The sequence below is a fragment of the Micrasema longulum genome, unplaced genomic scaffold, assembly GCF_059751315.1.
Source record: "Micrasema longulum isolate JH-2025_06_02 unplaced genomic scaffold, ASM5975131v1 h1tg001247l, whole genome shotgun sequence".
NCBI lineage: Eukaryota > Metazoa > Arthropoda > Insecta > Trichoptera > Brachycentridae > Micrasema > Micrasema longulum.
Genome location: NW_028278434.1, coordinates 52,422 through 73,603, shown reverse-complemented (window position 1 = coordinate 73,603; position 21,182 = coordinate 52,422). Strand labels below are relative to the sequence as shown.

Genomic DNA, 21,182 nt, shown 5'->3' with positions numbered 1-21,182 from the left:
TTCCCCTGTGCCCAGAATTCTCAGGTCTGCCAACAAACATACCAGTCTTGATTTCTTTGATAACAAGTTGTCTTCTTTCAAATGATCTCTGAATCAAATTAAATTATAAACACCTCTCTCCCGCTTCCACTCCCACCGAGTCTACTATATACCATGGAGTCTTTCTACTTTTTTATAATAATTTTCTTTGTATAAATATGTCCTTTAAAATGCCCATTGGGCGTATTTGTAAATAAATAGCCTGTGGCTCTTTCAGCGATGCGCATTTAATGGCATCTATGCTCGATGGCCCTTTAAGGTTCTTTTAACTTTTGGAAATAGCAAAAAGTCACACGGAGCCATGTCTGGCGAATATGGAGGCTGGGGCATCATTACAGTATTGTTTTTGGCTAAAAATTCACAAACTAGCGATAAAGTGTGAGCAGGTCCATTATCGTGGTGCAAAAGCCACGAATTGTTTTGCCACAAATCTGGGTATTTTTTTCAGATTGCTTAACGCAAATGGCGTTGAATTTGTAGGTAGTACTCCTTATCGACCGTTTGACCTCGTGGCAAGAATTCATGACAATCGAAGAACACGGTTTTGAGTTAAAATTTCATGGCATGAGCCAATCGATATGCCAACATCATCAGACTTCTCTGATTGTGATTCGGCGATCGTTCATAACCATTTCATTCACCTTTTCCACATTTTCATCGGTTGTTGATGTGCTGGGGCGTCCGGGCTGTTCGTCATCTTCAAAGTCTTTACAACCATCTTGGAAACACTTATACCTCTCCCAAACTCTTGTTTTACTCACAGCAGACTCACCATTGGCCTATGTTAACATTTCACACACTTTATTTAATTCTTACACAAGATTTGATACAAATTCTTTGATACATTTTTTTTAACAAACGAAAATCGCCGAGCTCATAAAAACACGTCTTACCTTAGCGGCCGCCACAGACAAAGTAAACAATGAATACAGCTGAAAAATTTAGCATACTTCAGGGGCGTGTATACCAACATAATAAAACATTGACATTGACAGTCAGACTCTTCAAACCCGCAAAATTAAAATAATCCCGTTATTTTCTGAACACACTTGTAAGAGTCATGTCTCATTCTATCCTCTCTACGGGGAGACAGCGACAGTTAATTGTCTAAGATAATCGATATAATAAAATTACCAAATAACAAAAAGATAAAAAATAAAATTAATAATGTTTGTAAACATAAGGTGAAGCAGTCTGTGGTCTTGTGGTTTGTAATGCTGACTCGCAGAGCAGAGGTCTGAGGTTCGAACCCCGCTCTACCCCAACTTGATCCCCAATTTCAAACAGGGAGTTATTCATACTTAAATTGAAATATTTGTGTTACTTGTAAGAACGCAAATATTTATTTTTAGAAAATGGGAACGACTCATACCCTGCTGGTTCTGACTCGCTAGAAAATCCGATTAAAAATCTTTGTAGACAAATATTGGATAGTAAAGGATTCCATGTCTTTTTTTAAATTTATTTACCTTGCTTATTATATACAAGGTTTATATTTCAAAAGTGGATTTTTCTGCAATTAAATTTCTTAAATTTATCTAAACTGTCGGGATCAGGAGGGATATACTAATATGGGCCGATCAGGAACTTCTCAGCATTTACTCATGTGGAGAGGAAACCACTTAAAACTCTTCAGGAGAAGCCGGCCGGTTGGCAGCAGTCAACAGGCCTGCCGTTCCACTAGAGGAGTGTTGGGCATTTTGTTCCCTACTTTGGTTTATTTTACCAATTGCCCGCACTATATTGACCATGTATGATACTACCTCTCGTATGAGTTCTTTATTACCTATCAGCGATGGGATGTCGCATAGATTCTCACCCAAGCCCCAGCATCGCGCCTCTAGCTGTTTTCTTTGAAAGCTGAAAAGGAGATTCCATGTCTTGCATTGGATCGCTTTATACATGTAATATCAGCCTCATAGTGTAGTGGTCAGCGCATTTGCCTACCACGCAAGAGGTCTCGGGTTTGATTCCCGGCATGGTTGACATGAAATATTTTAAAAAGGTGTTTTACACTGTAATATTTCATTGTCCCCGTACTGGCCCCTATGATGTGGAATGATCAAGATACGCTGCGATTGGTGTACCAATGCAGTGCCCTATGGACCATTAGGTGCGGAAAAATAATAATGATGATGATGATACGTGTAATCTTTTCTTCATTTTCGACATCTGCTTGTTGGTGGAACATGTGGACATCACCAGATGCCTCCAGGAGACCCTATCGCTAGCTAGCACTCTCGCCTCTTTCCATGTCAATCCCTTGTCCCTTGGTTCCACCGAATGAAGCCAGAAGGTCATCATTCACGGCTTTCGAGTCGGCGGCCTCCCGCAGGTGTGAGGAATTCAATTATATAAATTGTTAGTACAATGACTGTCACCAGAGTGACAGTCTGTATATTGGTTATCACTAAAAATGACTTATACTGGCTGTCACTAAAATGAGAATGTAGGTTGACTGTGTAGGTATTAATTTCTTCTTGAACAATGCTTTATAAATTGTTAGTACAATGACTGTCACTAGAGTGACAGTCTGTATATTGGTTATCACTAAAAATGACTTATACTGGCTGTCACTAAAATGAGAATGTAGGTTGACTGTGTAGGTATTAATTTCTTCTTGAACAATGCTTTATAAATTGTTATTACAATGACTGTCACTAAAGTGGACACTGGAGTGGCTTGAAAATAATTTATCCTTGTTATATTGACTATTACTAAAGATAGCTTATAAATTGTTATTGCACTGATTTTCACTTAAGTGATTGTTAATTGTTATAATATAGACTATAAAATTGAGTGAATTTAGTGTAAATTGTAATTACAATGACTGTATTTTGTGAAAGTGAATGTAAAATGTAACCGCATTGGACTATCAGTAGAAGAATAAAATAGTTGTATATAAAGTACCTAAATTAGGTTAAATCTCCATAATGAAAAGGTAACTATGAATCTTTAGAATAAAATTTAATATATTTACCAATACTTCATAAAAATGTGTATAAATTCTTCGATTATAATATAATTAGGAGTAAAAACATATTAAATTTATTTATTTTAAATGTTTATGTACATTGTGAAAATATTATTTTTTATATTGTCGTAATATATTAATATTGATAACTCCCTAAGGTAAGTTATAATTGTTTCTTGTCTACAGAAATTTGGACAAACTCGTTGAAAATCATCATATCTGGTTTCACGTGTTTGTTTGTTTCACGTTTAATCACCAGTGTAGCCATATATGAAGCAAAGTGTATTTGCACTAAAAAAAAATCCCCAAATTAACCACTCTCTAGGGCAGTGGTTCTTAACCGGTGCTCCGCGAGCTTGTTGCAAGTGCTCCGCGAAATTATGATAGCCAAAATTGAATGTTGACTCATTTACTGTGCCGTTTGAGTTGCAGATATAATGGCTGGGTGGCAGCAGCCTTGCAAAGTGAAGTTGTGCGCGCTCACCTCACAACAGCGCCAGCGGTCAAGAACCGTTGCTCGGTTACTAGTAACTAGCACTTCCACGCAGGGGATTCCCCTTGCGTTAATATAGCTAATAGACAGACCCTGTGATTAAATTGTATTTTGTGGGTTCATTTCGACAGTGTTGTATGTATGATGTTTATAACATAAGTGCATCTTTAATAAACAAAATAATTATTACAGTTTTCAACTTCATATTTGTGTGAACTAGGTTTCTCGACATTAACTAATATTAAAACAAAGAAAAGCAAAAAACTTAGCAATTTGGATGAAGAAATGGGAGTAGCAATATCAAATTTTAGACCTAATATCGCTGAAATTTGTAAAAGCCGACAAGCTCAGGTGTCACATTAAATTATTTCTGTCACAAAAAGTTTCATTGGAGTATTTATGTTTTTATGTATTTTTAATTGAATGTAATTTTTAACTTGTCTGTAATAAAATAATCAGTTTTATTTTTAATAAAAGTTATCTTTGTATGTTTTTTGAATCTTTAGTTTTGGTGTACCGCGAATTTTCCTGATGATCAAAAGTGATCCCTGACTTCAAAAAGGTTCAGAACCGTATGCTCTAGGGCAAATAACATATTTTTATATTTTGCTAGCAATTTAGCTAAAGAAATCAAGTACATCTCTGTCCATGACCCATTATGTGTACCATGAAGTGTACAAAAATGAGTATATTTGCATGAGCATTTAAAATATCTTCATTGGTAACCTATAATTGAAGATGTTGAAATGAAAAAACTGTATGTATATTCTGCTTTTCATACAGAAAACTTCATTTTACTTTGTAGATCAAATTGTGATCGGGACCCTGATCTAGTTTTACAGAGGGGTACTTTGATTTGAAGGCTAAGCCTCTGACTGGTTTGATTTTGGTTTGTTATAAATAATAATTCAATAAAAAGTTATTTCCTATAATAAAATGTACAGATCAAATTATTTTATTTTAATGTTCCTTTGCCCCGAATCAAAATCTATGAATCTACAAGAACAAACCATCACGCTGTTCCTCCGCAAGGGTAGGTAGAGAGGATAGAATGCCATCTTTTTTCTAACCTTAAATTTTGCATAAACCCAGAGAAGCATAGGTCTGTTGCATCACTACAGGAAATCACTCTGGTCATCCTATCTGAGGAATCCAGTGACGTCCAATGGAGTCCAGTGACGTCCACATGTTGCAATTAGGAGCCATTGTGGAAAAAGAAGATTAAATCATTTCATAACTGATAAGGTAATGATAGTTGAAAAAACACACAGGTTAACAAACGAAAATAAGTTTTATTTCAAGTAGAAAGATCTTATCCCGGGGGCCACTGCATTTGCCTCCCTCCCAGCACGTGGAGGTGAAGATGGTACACACTCTGCGCACCATCGCGTCCATCGTTGACCACGAGACGGAAGCCCTTAGTGAGACCCACCTGTGCCGCCACCTTGTGGGCAACTATCATGAGGTGACCTGGAAAGAGAACAAGCAATTTGTAGTGGATGATAATACTCTGGGGTTTACTAGGTTTGCCTCCCTCCCAGCACAAGGTCAACTTGCAGGTATAAGGAAATATCACATTTTTTTATTTACATTTTTAAAGTAATAAGGGTCTATGAAATACAGTTTAGCAAAAAACGGTCATTGTATTGGCTTTGATTCATGTTTATTTTCAACTTTGTTCCTTTCCATTAAAATTTTTATAGAACATCGCCCGAATCTTGACGTCACAACTATCAATGCCAAACATGTAGCGTTTTTCTAGTGACATATTTTTCTATTATGGGCACGCATTCACGCTGCATTTTTACCGCTAACAACACCGCGCAAGGCACACCGGAACTGCTCAACGTCGACACGATCGAAACTCAACAGAATCTCCGTGTCCCGTGTCGGCTTCGGTTCAGTTAGCTTTTTGCTCTCTCTTTCTAAGACTTACAAATAGCCATATAATATAAATTCGTGTCACGGTTCATTCATTCAGTGTTTTATTTAGTTTAATCATTATTTGTACAATCTTGTATTCATCATATTATCTATTAAATCTCAGAACAATGTAAGTGAGAATCTTTCATTCAATTTCACGCAACCTTACAACAAAACCACGTCAAACTAACTATTTCATTCCAACAAGAGTTCACTACACTATATTTTTTTTTTAAAGTTATATATGAAAACTTTTCTCCACAATATCCATATTGATTTCGAGAATACAACTAATTAGTCTAAATCCCTTTCATATATTTTTATCAGTATTCGTAGTGGATGATTATATTCTGGGGTTTCACTCAATTTGCCTCCCTCCCAGCCCATCAAGGTTAACTTGCAGGTTACTATTATGAGGTGACCTGTGGTGGTATTCTGAATCTTCTCTATCCCCTAAAGACTGGTCAATTTGGGGATTTTTTTTTAATGCAACTAAACTTTACTTCATTATATGGTATTAGTGTTTAAAACAGTCCATCGCGATTGCCAAGCATCGAAAAGAGCATTTAAAGACATGACATGTATTGCAATAAAAGAATAACATTTTTAAGAAGTCTTATGACCTTTTTATTGGCTGGTTTAAGTGATCACTTTACACACGGTGTAATGTTCATCGTTTTGCCTATGTCAAAGGTTGGGATATCTAAAAGAGGGGACTTCCTTACCCAAGAGTTGCTCATCGTCATCAGTAGCCTTGGAGAGTTGAGGAATGGTCTTCTTTGGGATGACCAGGAAGTGGATCGGGGCTTGAGCATTGATATCATGGAAGGCCACACACTGGAAATAATAAAGACAAATGACTGTTCGCTGCTTCAGTCAGATATTGATTCAACAATATTTTAAGTTTGTCCAAATTTTTGTACACAAGGACTGGATTCAACTCCCTGGGGAGCTGTTCATATTAACATATTAACGTTCGTTTTGTTTCTTCGACAATCTGACACATGGAAAAATAATTCAATTTTTAAGTAATGCATTTGCTACATACACATTCATTTGCTAATTACACATAAAATGTGATTCCACCTTGTTTCTTTTAGATCCTAGCAGTATTTCTACACTTTAAAAGGACACAACACGGCATCGTTGAATTTAAATCAGGAGTTGCGTACTGAGCGACGTCTACAAAGAAACCAATGGGTCAAAACGTAAACCTACTCATTTAAGGGTAGTTTAGTCGCCTTCTGTTTGATGTGCGTATGCGGTTTCTGGACTATTCTTAATTCTATGCCTGTAATACAGTCTAAGATATAAAATAAAACGCAATTTAGAAAAACTATGAATGTGACAGCGGCCGGCAGGCATAACCTCAAAACAAATGACAGCTGTTTTTTACTCAAAGATACAATATTATAAAAACTATTACAGCAATGTTTATATTATCGATGTTTACCTTCTCATCTTCGTAAATGAAACTACATGGTATTTCTTTCCTGATAATCTTTCCAAATATAGTATCTTCAACGTCAGATACGGCCGCTTGCGCCTTTGACACCTCGCCCGCCATTTTTTTCTTAATAACTGGTGACTAGGGATGCGAACGATACATCAATCTTTAAAAACATCGATCCATCACTAAAAAACATCGATTATAACATCGATGTTAGTTATAATCTTAAAGTTGCAAGACGCTACCGCTGTAGAGCGTAGAGTCGCCCATGTGAACAATAAACATTCTAAGCTGCGAAATCTCCATCGCCGTATATACATAGTCATGTCAATATTTATTTATTCATATTTTTTTTCCACTATAAACTATGATTAGTAATAAAAATAATGTGAACTCACTGGGGTTACCCGTGCCGAGGACACTTAACAATATACTTTTATGAAATGTTTTTACATTAGAGAATAAACAAAGAAGACTTACTTAATAAACAGAGATAATTAACAAAATATTCACGGTTTTAAAAACTAGGCATATATGTACATCTATATTATTTATATTACAAGAGCACAATGAAAATAACAAAAACCTAACATAAGCTATACACTTGTGGAGCAGTTGATTCAATATTGGTTTGGGCGAATGAGACAATCCATTTTACTTCTACCTAGCTCCACTTTCCATTTTTTTATAGCCTTTTAAAACATTTTCTCGTGATTAATTGTTTTAAACGATAGTGGAAGTAAATTATAGATTTTAATTGAATAATACTCAAAATCCCCTTGTCCGAAAGTGGTATTAGTTTGGATTTGTTTATGTTGTCTTTGTGTTGAGGTTATATTATTTGTATGTGATGTATTGAAGGGGTTATGTCTTTCATTTGAGTAAGAGTAGTTTTTGAATCTGTAAGTATTGTTTAAGCGTATAATTACCTTGGTGTCATAAGTTGTGATTTGTAGAATATTCCTTCAGTAGATGTGAGTATTATTTAAATTATGGATTTTTGTGCAACAAATACACTATTTAAAACTGTGTCTATAAGGTTAACGTATTACAACAGATATGAAGAACATTTAGATAAGGTAATGAAGGAGTCTAGACATCTATAGGGCTTATGACCTGTCATTGGCTGGTTTAAGTGGCCACTTTACTTAATTTCACCCGCATAAATAAAGGTTTTAGCTTTGTGACGTTAAAGAATCATCGATAGATGAAAGAATTGAAGGAATCTAGATGTTAAAATATGGGTAGAATAGTGAATGTTACCTAGTGTGTAGTGGCCACATAAACCAGCCAATGACGGGTCATAAGCCCTGTAAATGCCGAGACTTCCAGACTCCTTTCTCAAAAATGTTTTCCCTCTCTGTTGCAACAAATTAAGATCTAAATAACTCCCAAGGGAGAAAATCCAGCCTGTTTGCAAACATTGGGACATACTCAAAACATTGTTGGGTTACTTTTATTTTAAACGAGCTGAACCAAGCAATGCTTTGCTAGTGCTAGATTTGAGTAAATACTCGTAAATATATTAAATGTCACAATCGATTGTTTGATATCAATTATTGTACCAAATTAAAATTAGTGTTGTAAATTTATACATTATTATTTTTGTGTTCCGGATTGCATAAATTATGCGGGACAGTGAATTTAAATAATTAGGCAATTGAATATTATTCTTCTGTCACTGTCTTGCAGATGCCTCCCCAATACTGTGCGAAAAAGACCACTGCATTCGACGTTTCGTTGTCCCGTTTCCGCGCCTCAATCACAAATAACTATCGACGTGCTAATAAGCGACAATCACATATTTGAATTTCACCAGTGTAAATAAAGAAAATATTCCAAAACTGCAATTTTGATTTATTTATTATTTATCACGCTATTTATTGCATTTAGCCGGCGGTTGGCGAGCCAAATATCAAGAAAAGCAGTCGCCATGGCAATTGTATTTTAATTTTCACTTTTTTGTATTAGATACTCCTTACTATTTTGCAAATGCAATATATTATATTATTTTGTATAGTAAACGCCGATTTTTCGCCAGCGAACTGTATTTGTTTACGAGGAAAACAAAAATTAAACTGACACGAGCGTAGACTTAGAGATTACACACGCATTGACTTATGACTGCGATAACTTAAGCATGTTCATTGTTCAACAATGTTTTGAGTATGTTCAAATGCTTGCAGACTGGCTGAATTCCCTCCCTAGGGAGTTGTTCATATTTCAATTTGTCCCATATTCCCGTTCTCAAACATGTATTCCCTCTGTTGCAAGAAATTTAAATATGTTCATTATTAACAAATTACAACAGGGATGGAGAATACCTTAAATAAGGGAATATGGAAGTCTAGGCATTTACAGAGCTTATGCCCTGTCATTGGCTGGTTTAAGTGGCCACTAATGACTCATATTTCGTTTGAACATCCATGTTTCTTAAATTCTTCTATTTGTTGATTTTAGTAAAGTTAAAGAGCTGAAGCCTTTATTGTTGTGAAGAGATTCATCTGACTGAATTATTTCACATACTAGGCAACGCCTGAAAACAATTTTTCTTTAAACTTCCTCTTGGACCAGTTGGTTTCATTACAATATTTGAGTTTGTCCAAATGTTCGTAGACAAAAGACTGGATTTCACCCCCTCGGGAGTCATTAAAATTAACAAATTACAACAGGGATGGAGAATACCTTAAATAAGGAAATATGGAAGTCTATGCATTTACAGGGCTTATGACCTGTCATTAGCTGGTTTAAGTGACCACTAATGACTCCCGAGGGGGAGAAATCCAGTCTTTTGTCTGCGATATTTGGATTTGGAGTTCATTATTGTTCTTTGTGTTCGCTCATATTTTTATCACGTCGATAGTTTTAAATAGTATAGGTATACATTAATTAAATATAAACATAAATACGTAGTGTTTAAAACAGGCTGAACATTTCGTTAATTATCTTTGTATATTATGTCTAATTTGTATATTCTCACATGTAAAAATATTAGAAAAAGTATATGGTTAAAATTAACATATTACAACAGAGATGAACAACATTTTAGAGAAGGCAATATAGAAGTCTAGGCATCTACAGGGCTTAAGACCTGTCATTGGCTGGTTTAAGTGGCCACACTGTGTAACATTCACCATTCAGCCAATATTTTAACATCTTTATTCCTTCAATTCTTTTATCTGTTGATGTTTGTGAAGTTAAAGAGCTGAAACCTTTATTTACGCGGGTGAAATTCATCCAATTTAATTATTTCACCTTCATACTAGGCAACGCCTAAAAATGTTATTTATAAATTTTTATACTTCTTCGTGGACCAGGTGGATTTATCAACAATAGCGAAAAACCCCCAGTGAAGTCACAATATTTTTTATTATTAGTAATGGAAAATAAAAAGAATAAATAAATAAATAATCCAGGGAGAATATACGGGAATACGTTTTTAAAGAGGGAAGTTAGACCGCGATTTCTCCTAGTGTACCTAGTAATTACACTACGATGCAATGAATTATTAAACTACACTGCGTTTTTTTTACCAACGCAGTGCTCTATGCACCATACGACGCGGTACGCGCAAGAGGAAGAAGAAAATAAAACAGGTGTATTTAGACAAGTGAATTTTTAACCTAAAAAACCCACATTCCAACCTCGCGTCAAATCCTTTTCATCACACCACTTAGTAAAAAAAAAACACTTATAAGGAAACAATAACTTCAAAGCAGTGATTTAAACGTCGCTTTTTGTAACGTTCCTACTCCGCTCACCACATTTCACCAGCAGGAAGTTTTACGAGTGGACTCGCATCATTTCAAAAGGTTTGGAGCATTTTCACGCTGGGTGACGGTGTTTATGCGGTGAGTTTGTACATTTTTGCCAGGTGCGCGGGTAAATTTAAACAGAAAGTGCCGGCCAGGCATAAAGTACCGCTATGTCTCCAGTATTCGAGAGAAAAGTTCGAGGATAGTAAAATTACTTAGTGTCGAAAGGGGAAAAGCTTGGAATTAAGAATAGTCCAGAAGGAGCGTAGAATCATATTGGAATATATATATATTTATATTTTTGGATAATTTTATAGCGCCATTTTTGTGAAAATCACCTCAAGGGCGCTGTACAATAAATAAATATTCTAGCGCGTCTTGCAGCTACAGAGCGCATGGACGGTTGGGATTATAGTTCCTTGTCTCCAATTATGATATATAGGAGCTAGATAACAGCACGTTTTGCAGCTACAGAGCGCATGGACAGTAAAAAATCTAGAATTTCTTAATAGCATTTTTATATTGCGAGTACTTACTAATTGTCCTTATGGATAATGGAAGTAAAGTGTACACTTTAAGCGAGTAGTAGGCTAATCCTCTTTGACCGAAAGTTGTATTAATTTTTAATTTTTTTTGCAGCATCAGGGAGGAGTATCTAGTAACTCTTGTATTTGTAACGGAAGGTAGAGAATAATGTTAGTGTGCGTAATAGTAACAGAGCTTTTACATAAAGTTGTTTTACAGATTTTACATTAATATTCACGAATATACCGAGGGAGCGAGTTCTGATTGGGACTCTTAAGATAATTTATATCAGACAGAAGGCTGAAGAAGAATCAGTAAATGGGGGTTAGATTTCTTACCGTGTGTCCATCCGCTCTGTAACTGCAAGACGTGCTGGGATATTTATTTATAGCACAGCGCTCTTGAGGCGATTTTCACAAAAATGGCGACGTATAAACTATTGCACCACAATAATAATATTACAGCACTGTCTTCAGAGCATTTTTTTTACCAATGGAAATTTTCGACTCGGAGCATTCGATTTACCGGCTGTGGAGAAAACTGTTTGCCCGGCAAAGCCTGTCTGAGAATCAAAAATATGAAACTTTTCCAAACGCCAGTTGACTTGAAGAGACGCGCGGTGTTGACGCTTTTCCACTTTGAACTTAATTTAAAACTATTTAAATTATATTTCAAACAATAAAACATTTATAATCGCATATTACATTGATATAAAATTGAACAAAAAAACAGTTCGTTGAAGATTGTGTACCAAAAGTGTGTTTGAAAGATTTTAGCGCTGCGTTTGTGATAGATTTTTACGTTGTTTTTGACTAGTTTTTGAGTTGATTTTGGGTTGTTCTTCTGTGTTTTTGCGTCCTGTTTGACGTGTGTTTTTGATTTGTGTTTTTAATGAGCATATCTGTGTCAGTTTGGTGATTTTCCAGCTGTAACGGGACTCCGCGCATGTGAGTAGCGTTCGTTCATAGCTTTCTTCCACTGGCGATGATTACTTTCGACTTTCTTATCCACACAAATGCATTGTAATGATTCCGCAACATACGTCATCATAAATTTATCAAATTGATACATTAATCATGGCAAATTAAAACAAAATGTAAATGGGGCTAGATTACTTACCGTCCAGGCGCTCTGTAGCTGCAAGACGTGCTGTAATCTAGCTCCCGTCTGGTATAATTGAAATATATCATCAATGCTTTGAGTATGTCCAATCTTTTTCAACTTTTTGTACATACTGTAATTGTACATTGGCGGGCTTGTTGCCAATTGGAAATTTCTTCCAAGTAACCAATAAAATAAAAGTTTTATCAACAATATTTTGAGTTTGTCAAAATTTTTGTAGACAAGGACTGGATTCAACTCCCCGGGGAGCTATTTGTATTAACATACTACAACAGAAATGAAGAACATTTAAGAGAAGGTAATATATGGGCAGAATGGTGAATGTTACACAGTGTGTAAAGTGGCCACTTAAGCCGGCCATTGACAGGTCATAAGCCCTATGGATGCCTAGACTTCTATATAGCCTTCTCTTAAATGTTATTCATCTCTGTTGTAGTATGTTAATAAAAGGTATATTTTTATAAATCAAGTTTCAAAACATATTCAATAGAAAATAAAAATAAAATAGCTGAAGATATATAAAAATATAAATAAATGTATTTGTATATAAATGACCTTAAATCAATACTATTATTTTTTATTTATTTAACACTTTATATACATATACAATATATATAAATATAAGGGCGGGCATATTGCCTTAAGGCAGATTCTTCCTACCTACCCAAACCGTTCAGTTTGAGAAAATTACAAGTACATGGACATATTGAATCTTACAATTTTATACAAAATTAAAAACAAAGTAAATAAATATATTAAAAAAATAACACTATACTATGAAGAGACGAGAGGGGATGGGAAGGAAAGAAAAAGGATAAAGGAACAACTTAAATATTTAGATAGTGACATTTCAATCTTGAATTAAATGTAAATATAGAAGGGAGCGTCTCTAACATTAGTTGATTATTCCACAATCGAGCAGCTACTGCTGTGAAAGAGGAGGCAAGAAAATTAGAGCGATGAAAGGGTATTAAAAGGGTTCTCTCGTTACTAGAGCGAAGAGATAGTCCGTGTTGTGATAGAGGTCGGAAGAGCTCTCTCAGATAAACAGGCGAAGTGGGATATTATGAAGAAGTGATAGAATGTGAATGTTTCTTCTATGCCTGATACTGAGCCAGTGTAGTTCCGTGCGATACTCGGTTATGTGGTCAAATTTGCGAAGATCAAAGATATAACGTGTACAAATATTCTGCAATCGACCCAACTTATCAGAGTACTCAATGGGAAGAGAAAAAAGAGGAAAGAGGAAAAAGGAAAGGAGGAGCGATTAAGGAAGAGAAAGGAGATGTTTCTTCAGAAGGTATTTGAATAGAGCAACATCTTTAATGGTGGATGGGAGATGATTCCACAGTGGAGCCGCATTGACACTATATGAGCTAGAAAGGAAAGAGGAATTTCCTCCCTAGGGAGTTATTTAGATCTAAATTGGTTACAGCAGAGAGGGAAAACATTTTTGAGAAGGGAGTATGGAAGTCTAGGCATTTACATGGCCTTTGACCTGTTATTGGCTGGTTTGCATGGCCACTTTACATTTTACAAAATTGGAAAATTGTTTTCAAGCGTTGCCTAGTGGGTGATTTGATTGAGCCGGATGAATCTCACCCACGTAATAAAGGTTTCAGCTCTTTTACATCACAAAAGTCAATGGATGGAGTTGAGGAAATGTAGGTAGATGTTTAAACATAAGCAGAATGGTAAATGTCACACAGTGTGTAAAGTGGCCACTCAAACCAGTGGCAGGTCGATGACAACAACTTCTCATACCAGTTTTGAGTGTGTTCAAATGTTTGTAGATAGGCTGGAATTCTTCCCTAGGGAGTTATTTAGATCTAAATTTTGTTGCAACTGTGATGAAAAACATTTTTGAGGAGGGAATATGGAAGTCTACGCATTTACAGGGCTTATGACCTGTCATTGTCTGGTTTAAGTGGCCACAAAAATGTTTGCCCTTTCTGTCGCAAGAAAATTTAGATCGAAATAACTCCCTAGGGAAAAGTTCCAGCCCATCTACAAACATTTAGACGTACTTAAATATTGTTGATTGTTATATTATACTGTTTTAAATTCATTAAAAATATTTTAACGCGTGGACAAGCACAAAACACGCTTCCCGTCATTGTCCGTCCTCGATTCACAAGTAATGATGCATAGGGCACTGAACTGGTCTACAATCACAGTGTATCAGCGATATTTTCTAATGTATTTTGTTGAAAACGTTCTCGAGTAAGTTGTCAGAATTTCACGTAAATGTGCTTTGTAGCGGCAAGACATTTGGAAATCTAACTTCTATATGTCGGTGAATCTTATCAACTATCAAATTATTTCGAACTTAAATTTTGTAAATGAAGTCAAAAATTTTAACCCCAATGGATGCGCATCGTGGCACCTCACTAGGACGCAAAACAGAAAAATACTGATTTTTGAGAATAGCTGTCTCACAAGAATAAAAAAATAAGAGAACAGACGCAGCAAACTCTGCTGACAACTGTCATCAATCGGAGGCGGTACGATAGGCTTGGCCATGTGCTGCGTATGCCTCCTGAGCCTCAATTATGATGGGAAGATAAAGACGTCATACCTTCACCTTGACGGTATATTTGAAGATAAATTCACTTAAGCAATTACAAAGATATACTACCGATCCCCCCCATTCAATTTTTTGGTAGGTACATCGATATGAAACAAGGGGAAGCGTACGTCACGGTACACATATCTACGCTCTAAAATGACATACATTTTGTCAGCCTCGTGGTGTAATGGACAGCGCGTTAGCCTGCCATGCAAAGAGGTCTCGGGTTCGATTCCCGACATGGTTGATGTGAAATATTTATTTAAATGGGTGTTTTCACACTAGAATATTTCATAGTACCTGGACTGGTACCTGAAGCGTAAGACTGATCATCTTTCATTCATGTAACAAAAATGATCAAGATAAGCTGCGATTGGAGTACCAATGCAGTGCCCTATGCGCCATTAGGTGTGGAAAGGGAACGACGGTGGTGATGATGAAAATGACATAGGTTCAATATTACGTCGTAGTTCAAAATAAAAGTCTCCTGACTGACTACCGATCCCCCCCACCATCAAGTTTTGATGTAAGTACATCGGTTTATACCGACGGGTCAAGACCCGTGACAAACGTATCGAGGGGTTCTAGAACCTTTATCTACGCATTAAAAATGACTAAAATTTAGTTTCGCCGAGCAATTTTTCCTTAATTACGATTTTTGAAATTTATAATCGTTATGAGGTTGGCACTTTTTTTTAAACGCCTATTAAAAATATGAAAGATAAATAAGTAAATTTTGAAACCGAATTGTATTCCGACATAACTGTCAGATTATGAGAAACGAGCGGCTAGATGCAAAAATAATCTCGTTAGGTTCTGTCCTATAGTTAGAAAGTTACCACTGTAAAAAAATAATTTAGTTATTATATTTTTTCCATTTGTTTTACTATCTTTTTGAGAGAACGTATTGAGAGCCGGCTTTGTAATCGCTACGTACTACCTTAGTAGATAAATGCAAACGATCGTTAAGCATATCGTTATGGCAATGGTCAAAATTCGTATAAAAATTATGTTCAAGCGAGCATTTGTTGCTTGATTTGGGATTTATTGAAGTTTATAATTGCTTTGAAGTGAGAAAGAAAGAAGCCTATTTAAAATATAAATGAGAACTATTTGAAATGTTAATGACGTAAAGAACGCGGACTAATTGTTTGCGGTCATTCCATTGGCTTGTTTCGATCATACGATGTCGATATGGCAAGTAGATAGAACATACCGAGGTAAGATACAGATAATATAGAAGTTAAATATACCGTTTCGATATATACAGATGAAGATAGCGTTCATAATTGAGGCACAGCACTTTTGCTGATTGGGAATATTTCATCAAAATAATTTTTATTTTTTTATTTATTTAACTTTTTGTGCATAATGTTATTTGTACATTGGCGGGCTTATTGCCAAATGGCAATTTCTTCCAACTAACCAATAAAATAAAAGTTTTATTTTTATAATTCAAGTTACAGAACATATTCAATAGAAAAAAAAGATTAAAAAGCTAAAGTTATGTGAAAATAGAAATAAACGTATTTGTTTATAAATTACGTTAAATCAAAACTATTACGCAATGGGAAAAATGAAAAAAGAGGAAAATGGAAAGGGGGAGAGATTAAAAAAGAGAAAGGAGATGTTTCTTCAGACGTGATTTAAACAGAGATAATGTAGTTACATCTTTGATGGTGGGTGGGAGATGATTCCACAGTCGAGCCGCATGGACACTATATGAGTTAGAGAAGAAAGAGAAATTGTGGATGGGTATTAAGAGAGTGCCTTGAGAATGAGAACGAAGAGGTAAACCATTTTTTATCATTTATCATTTATTTATTTATATATATGTACATTACAAAATAAAATATCTTAATTCATACATATAGAAATAATTAGGTAAAATTAGGTATATGTAAAAAAAACACATTAGTATACATAATATCCAAAGAATAACATGTTAAAAAAGTAAGAGAATCTTGTAACGAAAAACTCCCTCAGAGACGTGAAAAATGTCAATGTCCAAAGTGATATTGTTCAACATAGAGATAGCCCTTCCAACAGGCATAACCATTGGCAGGTTGGTCCTGTATATTGGAATGTGAAACAGTCTATGCTGACGCTGTCTAAGGTAATTATCAGGAACATAAAAGCTAATGCTCCGCATAATTTCAGGGTTGTCAATAATACCGCGCAACAATCGAAAGAAGTGCGTTGTTAAATACACATTCCTTCTAGTCTTCAAACTGCTGTAACCAAGCATACCCTGGAGAAACTCAGTGGGATAAAGCATGAACCGATAAGCGTTGAAATTTTTCACGCAGGTATATAGGAGCGTTAGGACTATGAAGTACATTGAACAGAAGTGAGAGGGAGTGATAGTCTCTCCGCTGTCTAATTTTGAGCCATTTCAGTTGCCTACGATAATCAGAAATGTAGTCATATTTCCTAAGGCCAAAAATGTACCTTATGCACGTATTCAATATGTAAAGTAAAAAACGATGAATTTGGTCATAAATAAGTATTTTGAAAACGCATATAAGGCGCGTCAATATAATAATTGTCAGTTTTTCAAAAGGAATGGCTCTTTAAGCCTTTATTACCAAGTATTTTTTGTAATAGAAAAAGGTTTTATGTCCCATCCATCGTCAACACCTACTGTGAAAATGTATGGAATTGTTAGTTCTCTACAATTATGTATGGAAATGAGAACTAATTACACAGTAAACTAGGGTTTTCCATTTTTTCTGGCCATGGAACGCAAATAATCGATCTATCTTTTTTTGGGGAACCCCCCCACCCAGAAAATAAAAAAATAAATTGAAAATAATTGAAGCATTGAGGTATATAATTAGTGTAAACTTACAACAATAACAAACCATCACGCCGTTTCCCCGTAAGGGTAGGCAGAGAGGATAGAACGCCACATCACTCTATCTTTGCATACAGATCTCGCTGCCTCTACATTCATGCATCTTCTCATGCACGCACGCCGATTATTCCGACTTTTGACATGTCCATCTTCAAGTATTTGTTGTATTTGGTCATGCCAAGTCTTTCTCGGTCTTCCTCTATTTCTGCATCCATCGACATTCGCGTTGTAAATATTCTTCGCAGTTATTTCGCTGTCCATTCGCTCTACATGTCCAAACCAGCGCGGAGCTCCTTTCTTGATTTTGTCGATAATGCTCGTCTTAGCCTTACATAATGTACGGATCTCAACATTTGTGCATCTATCGTGCATAGCTTTACCACACATTCGCCTGAGAGATCGCACTTCGACAGCATTCAGCCTACTTCCATACTTCGCTCCCATACCTCAGGGTCGGGACCGGGACTCCGTTGTGAACTGCCAATTTTGCCTCTTGCGACAACATTTATTTGCCAAGTAAAGCCAAGAGTAAACATGCGCTCAAAATATGTTCCCTCAACCTGCGGCCAATTGGCATATGTTTGATTGAACGGACTTCAGTCTGTGGCGAGCGTTCGCCGGCTACTTTTCTCCTCGCAATTACTAAAATGCCCATGTGTACGAATGTATGTAGAGGAAACGACGTGATTCGGCGATCTATCCTCTCTGCCTTTCCGTGCGGGGAAACGGTGTGATGGTTCGTGCGAATCTTACCCACATCAATAAATGTTGCAGTTCTTTTACTTCACTAAGTTCAATATATGGAAGAGTTGAAAACGTGGAGATGCTGTACTTACCTAGACAAGAAAATGCAAACAAGCGGAACCAAGGTGCGCCTACACGTTGGGGTCTACGTTTATGGCGCACGGAAGGAATGCGCCAGTTTTGTGACGCTGCCGGTTGTATATAAAATTTATATACATTTAAAAGTTAGCCCGTGTTATGTTATATATTTTTAGTTTATAAAACCCTTTTTCAGTTTTCAACATTTTGGATAACTTCACTTTAAAGTTTAGTTTACCGGTGTAAAAAAAAAATAAAAATAATAATAATAATAATGTTTTATTTTAATCCTACTATGCCTTATATTATAAACATAATATAATGTATGTATTATTATGTCTTAAAAGTATATTATGTTAACTATGTAACTTTATTTTTAAATTAAAAAAAAAAAATTTTTTGAGTGACGTGAGGCGCGGAGATTCTACCGCGCACGCCACGGACGTAGACCCCGACTGTTGGCGTAGTTACCACTTGCTAGTCACGTTGCATAGGCCCGAAGCAGTGGGTAACAAACGGAGCGTGTCCACTACTTACAGAGCTGAGGCCGCTGGCTCATGCTGGTATTATGTGGACGATGTGAGGAATGCAACAAAAATGCCCAACATTATTTATTTAATTGACAATAGGATATTATCACTCGGGAGAAATATCAGATTTAACTTATTCTACAAATAAAAGATTTTTTAAAGATTCTCCTAGTGTTTATATAAGCCCTTATAATTAATATTTTCATTCATTATTTTCGTTTGGAAAATAAGGTCTTTCGAAAACGATCGTTTCGTAAGTTGGTAATAAATTTTGTCACAGAAGTTTACGAGTAATGCATTCATTTTAATGTTGGTAATGCCACAGGCCACAGGCCACAGATAGAAATATAAGGAGAGTTGTCTGTGCATTTTATCTTAAGCCCCCCCCCCCCCCCCTTACCCACTCCACACTCCTCACTCCAGTTCCAGGCACTGACAGACGAAAGTGAAAACGGATTACATCTTAAATATTTCTTTTATTGTTTTATGGTTTTCAATCTCTTCTAAATTAATTAAATTTATCATGAAAATTATTAATCACAACTCGTAGCGTTTGATAAGTGACAGGACGCCGTAAACGTAAACAAACGATACATAGAAAACGGAAGCTATCTACAATATTCTATAAAATCCATAGACATTGATGAAAAAAAATCCGATGACGTCACAAAATATCCGAAGACGTCACAAATTGTTGGTTTTTGGCACCATTCAAATGACTAGAATTTAATTGTTTATATCTCCCTTATTTCTTAACAGTGATTTTTTAGATTAATTTATTAGCTAATAAAAAAAGTCCATGATAATTGCCTGGATTACTCTACGGACTGTTTAACCCATCAGCAGCACAATCACAAATGACTATCGACGTGCTAATTAGCGGCGTGATAACAATTTTTCACCGTGGTTGTTTATCGTATGCGCCGTCACAATGAAACATCCGTGAAAGTTATCGATCGGGATTATTATATTCGTTTAATATTGTCATACTTCAACTTGATGCTTGACAACACCTAATATTAAATGTCAAAATTCAAAATATTTACGTTTTGCAAAGCAAAATCAATCACATATTTGAATTTTACCCTTGTAAATATGGAGAATATTCATAAACTGTATGTAAAATAATTTAGTTTTATTTTTTTGTTCACAATTTATCATGCTATTTATTTGATTTGGATCAAATTGAGAAAGCTATTAAACGAAACTATTGTTGAAGGCGTTCGGCGTTTTGCAACGCGACCGCGATAACTTCAGCGTGTTCATAATTGTTCGTTGTGATCGCTCAAATACTTAGCACGTTTTTTAGCACGTCGATAGTCATTTGTGATTGAGCCCCTGGGCTGGTATTCCAAACGAAATTATAGCGCGGTATAGCGCGTTTTTACGTACTAAATACGCATTATAGCGCGCTGTAAACGCGTTCGGAATACCAGCCCAGGTAATGCAGCCTGCAAATATAAGTTAGAAACTATTGAATAGAAAGCAGATCGCTGCTGAACCACCGATATGTACAGAAAGGGGAAAGATTTATTGGAGTCTATAATCGCTTTGAAGTGAGCACTTTTTATTACAAAAGCCTATTTAAATAAAAATGAGAACTATTTTAAATGTTAATGACGTAAGAAACGCGGAGTAATTGTTTGCGGTCATTCCATTGGCTTGTTTCGATCATATGATGTCGATATGACAAGCAGGTAGAACATACCGAGGTAAGATACAGATAGTACAGAAGTTAAGTATGCCGTCTCGATATACACAGATGAAGATAGCGTTCATAATCGAGGCACAGGAATAACATCGATAAATTCTGTTTTATACTAAACATTAGTCTCTGTAAATTATTTTGGTTTCCATTGGATTAAAACTGGATTTTAGTAAGTAAATTTATTATGAAGACCATTCTAATTATAATGATAAACTCGTATGAAGATTTCTCTAACAGTTGGTAAAAGTTTTAAGTGGTATACTTAAAACCACAATAAATTATAACGCAAATAATCTCTCTCCTATTCTGGGTTATTTTTAGGCTAAATTTGTCTTTATTTGTCAAACCATATACTGTGTTATCCGAACTAATATTACAAATATAAAATTGTGTTTGTTTGTGTTCCTCCACGTCT

At 35.6% G+C, this 21,182-nt stretch overlaps 2 protein-coding genes across 2 annotated transcripts in view; one reads left to right on the top strand and one right to left on the bottom strand.

Annotated features, from left to right (window-relative positions):
- Positions 1-4,778: 4,778 nt before the first annotated feature.
- On the bottom strand, positions 4,779-7,025 carry HINT1 (histidine triad nucleotide binding protein 1). The gene is made up of 3 exons (XM_088234491.1): positions 6,883-7,025; positions 6,155-6,266; positions 4,779-4,976 (listed from the first exon to the last, which is right to left on the bottom strand). The coding sequence occupies exons 1-3, from the start codon at positions 6,994-6,996 to the stop codon at positions 4,819-4,821; spliced, it is 384 nt and encodes a 127-aa protein (XP_088090617.1). The 5' UTR covers positions 6,997-7,025; the 3' UTR covers positions 4,779-4,818.
- Positions 7,026-11,714: 4,689 nt separating this feature from the next.
- LOC148276281 (uncharacterized) overlaps positions 11,715-21,182 on the top strand; it is a 60,267-nt gene continuing 50,799 nt past the window's right edge. The window contains exon 1 of the mRNA XM_088234490.1: positions 11,715-12,106. The gene's annotated coding sequence lies outside the window, so the exon portion shown is untranslated. The remainder of the gene's footprint in view (positions 12,107-21,182) is intronic.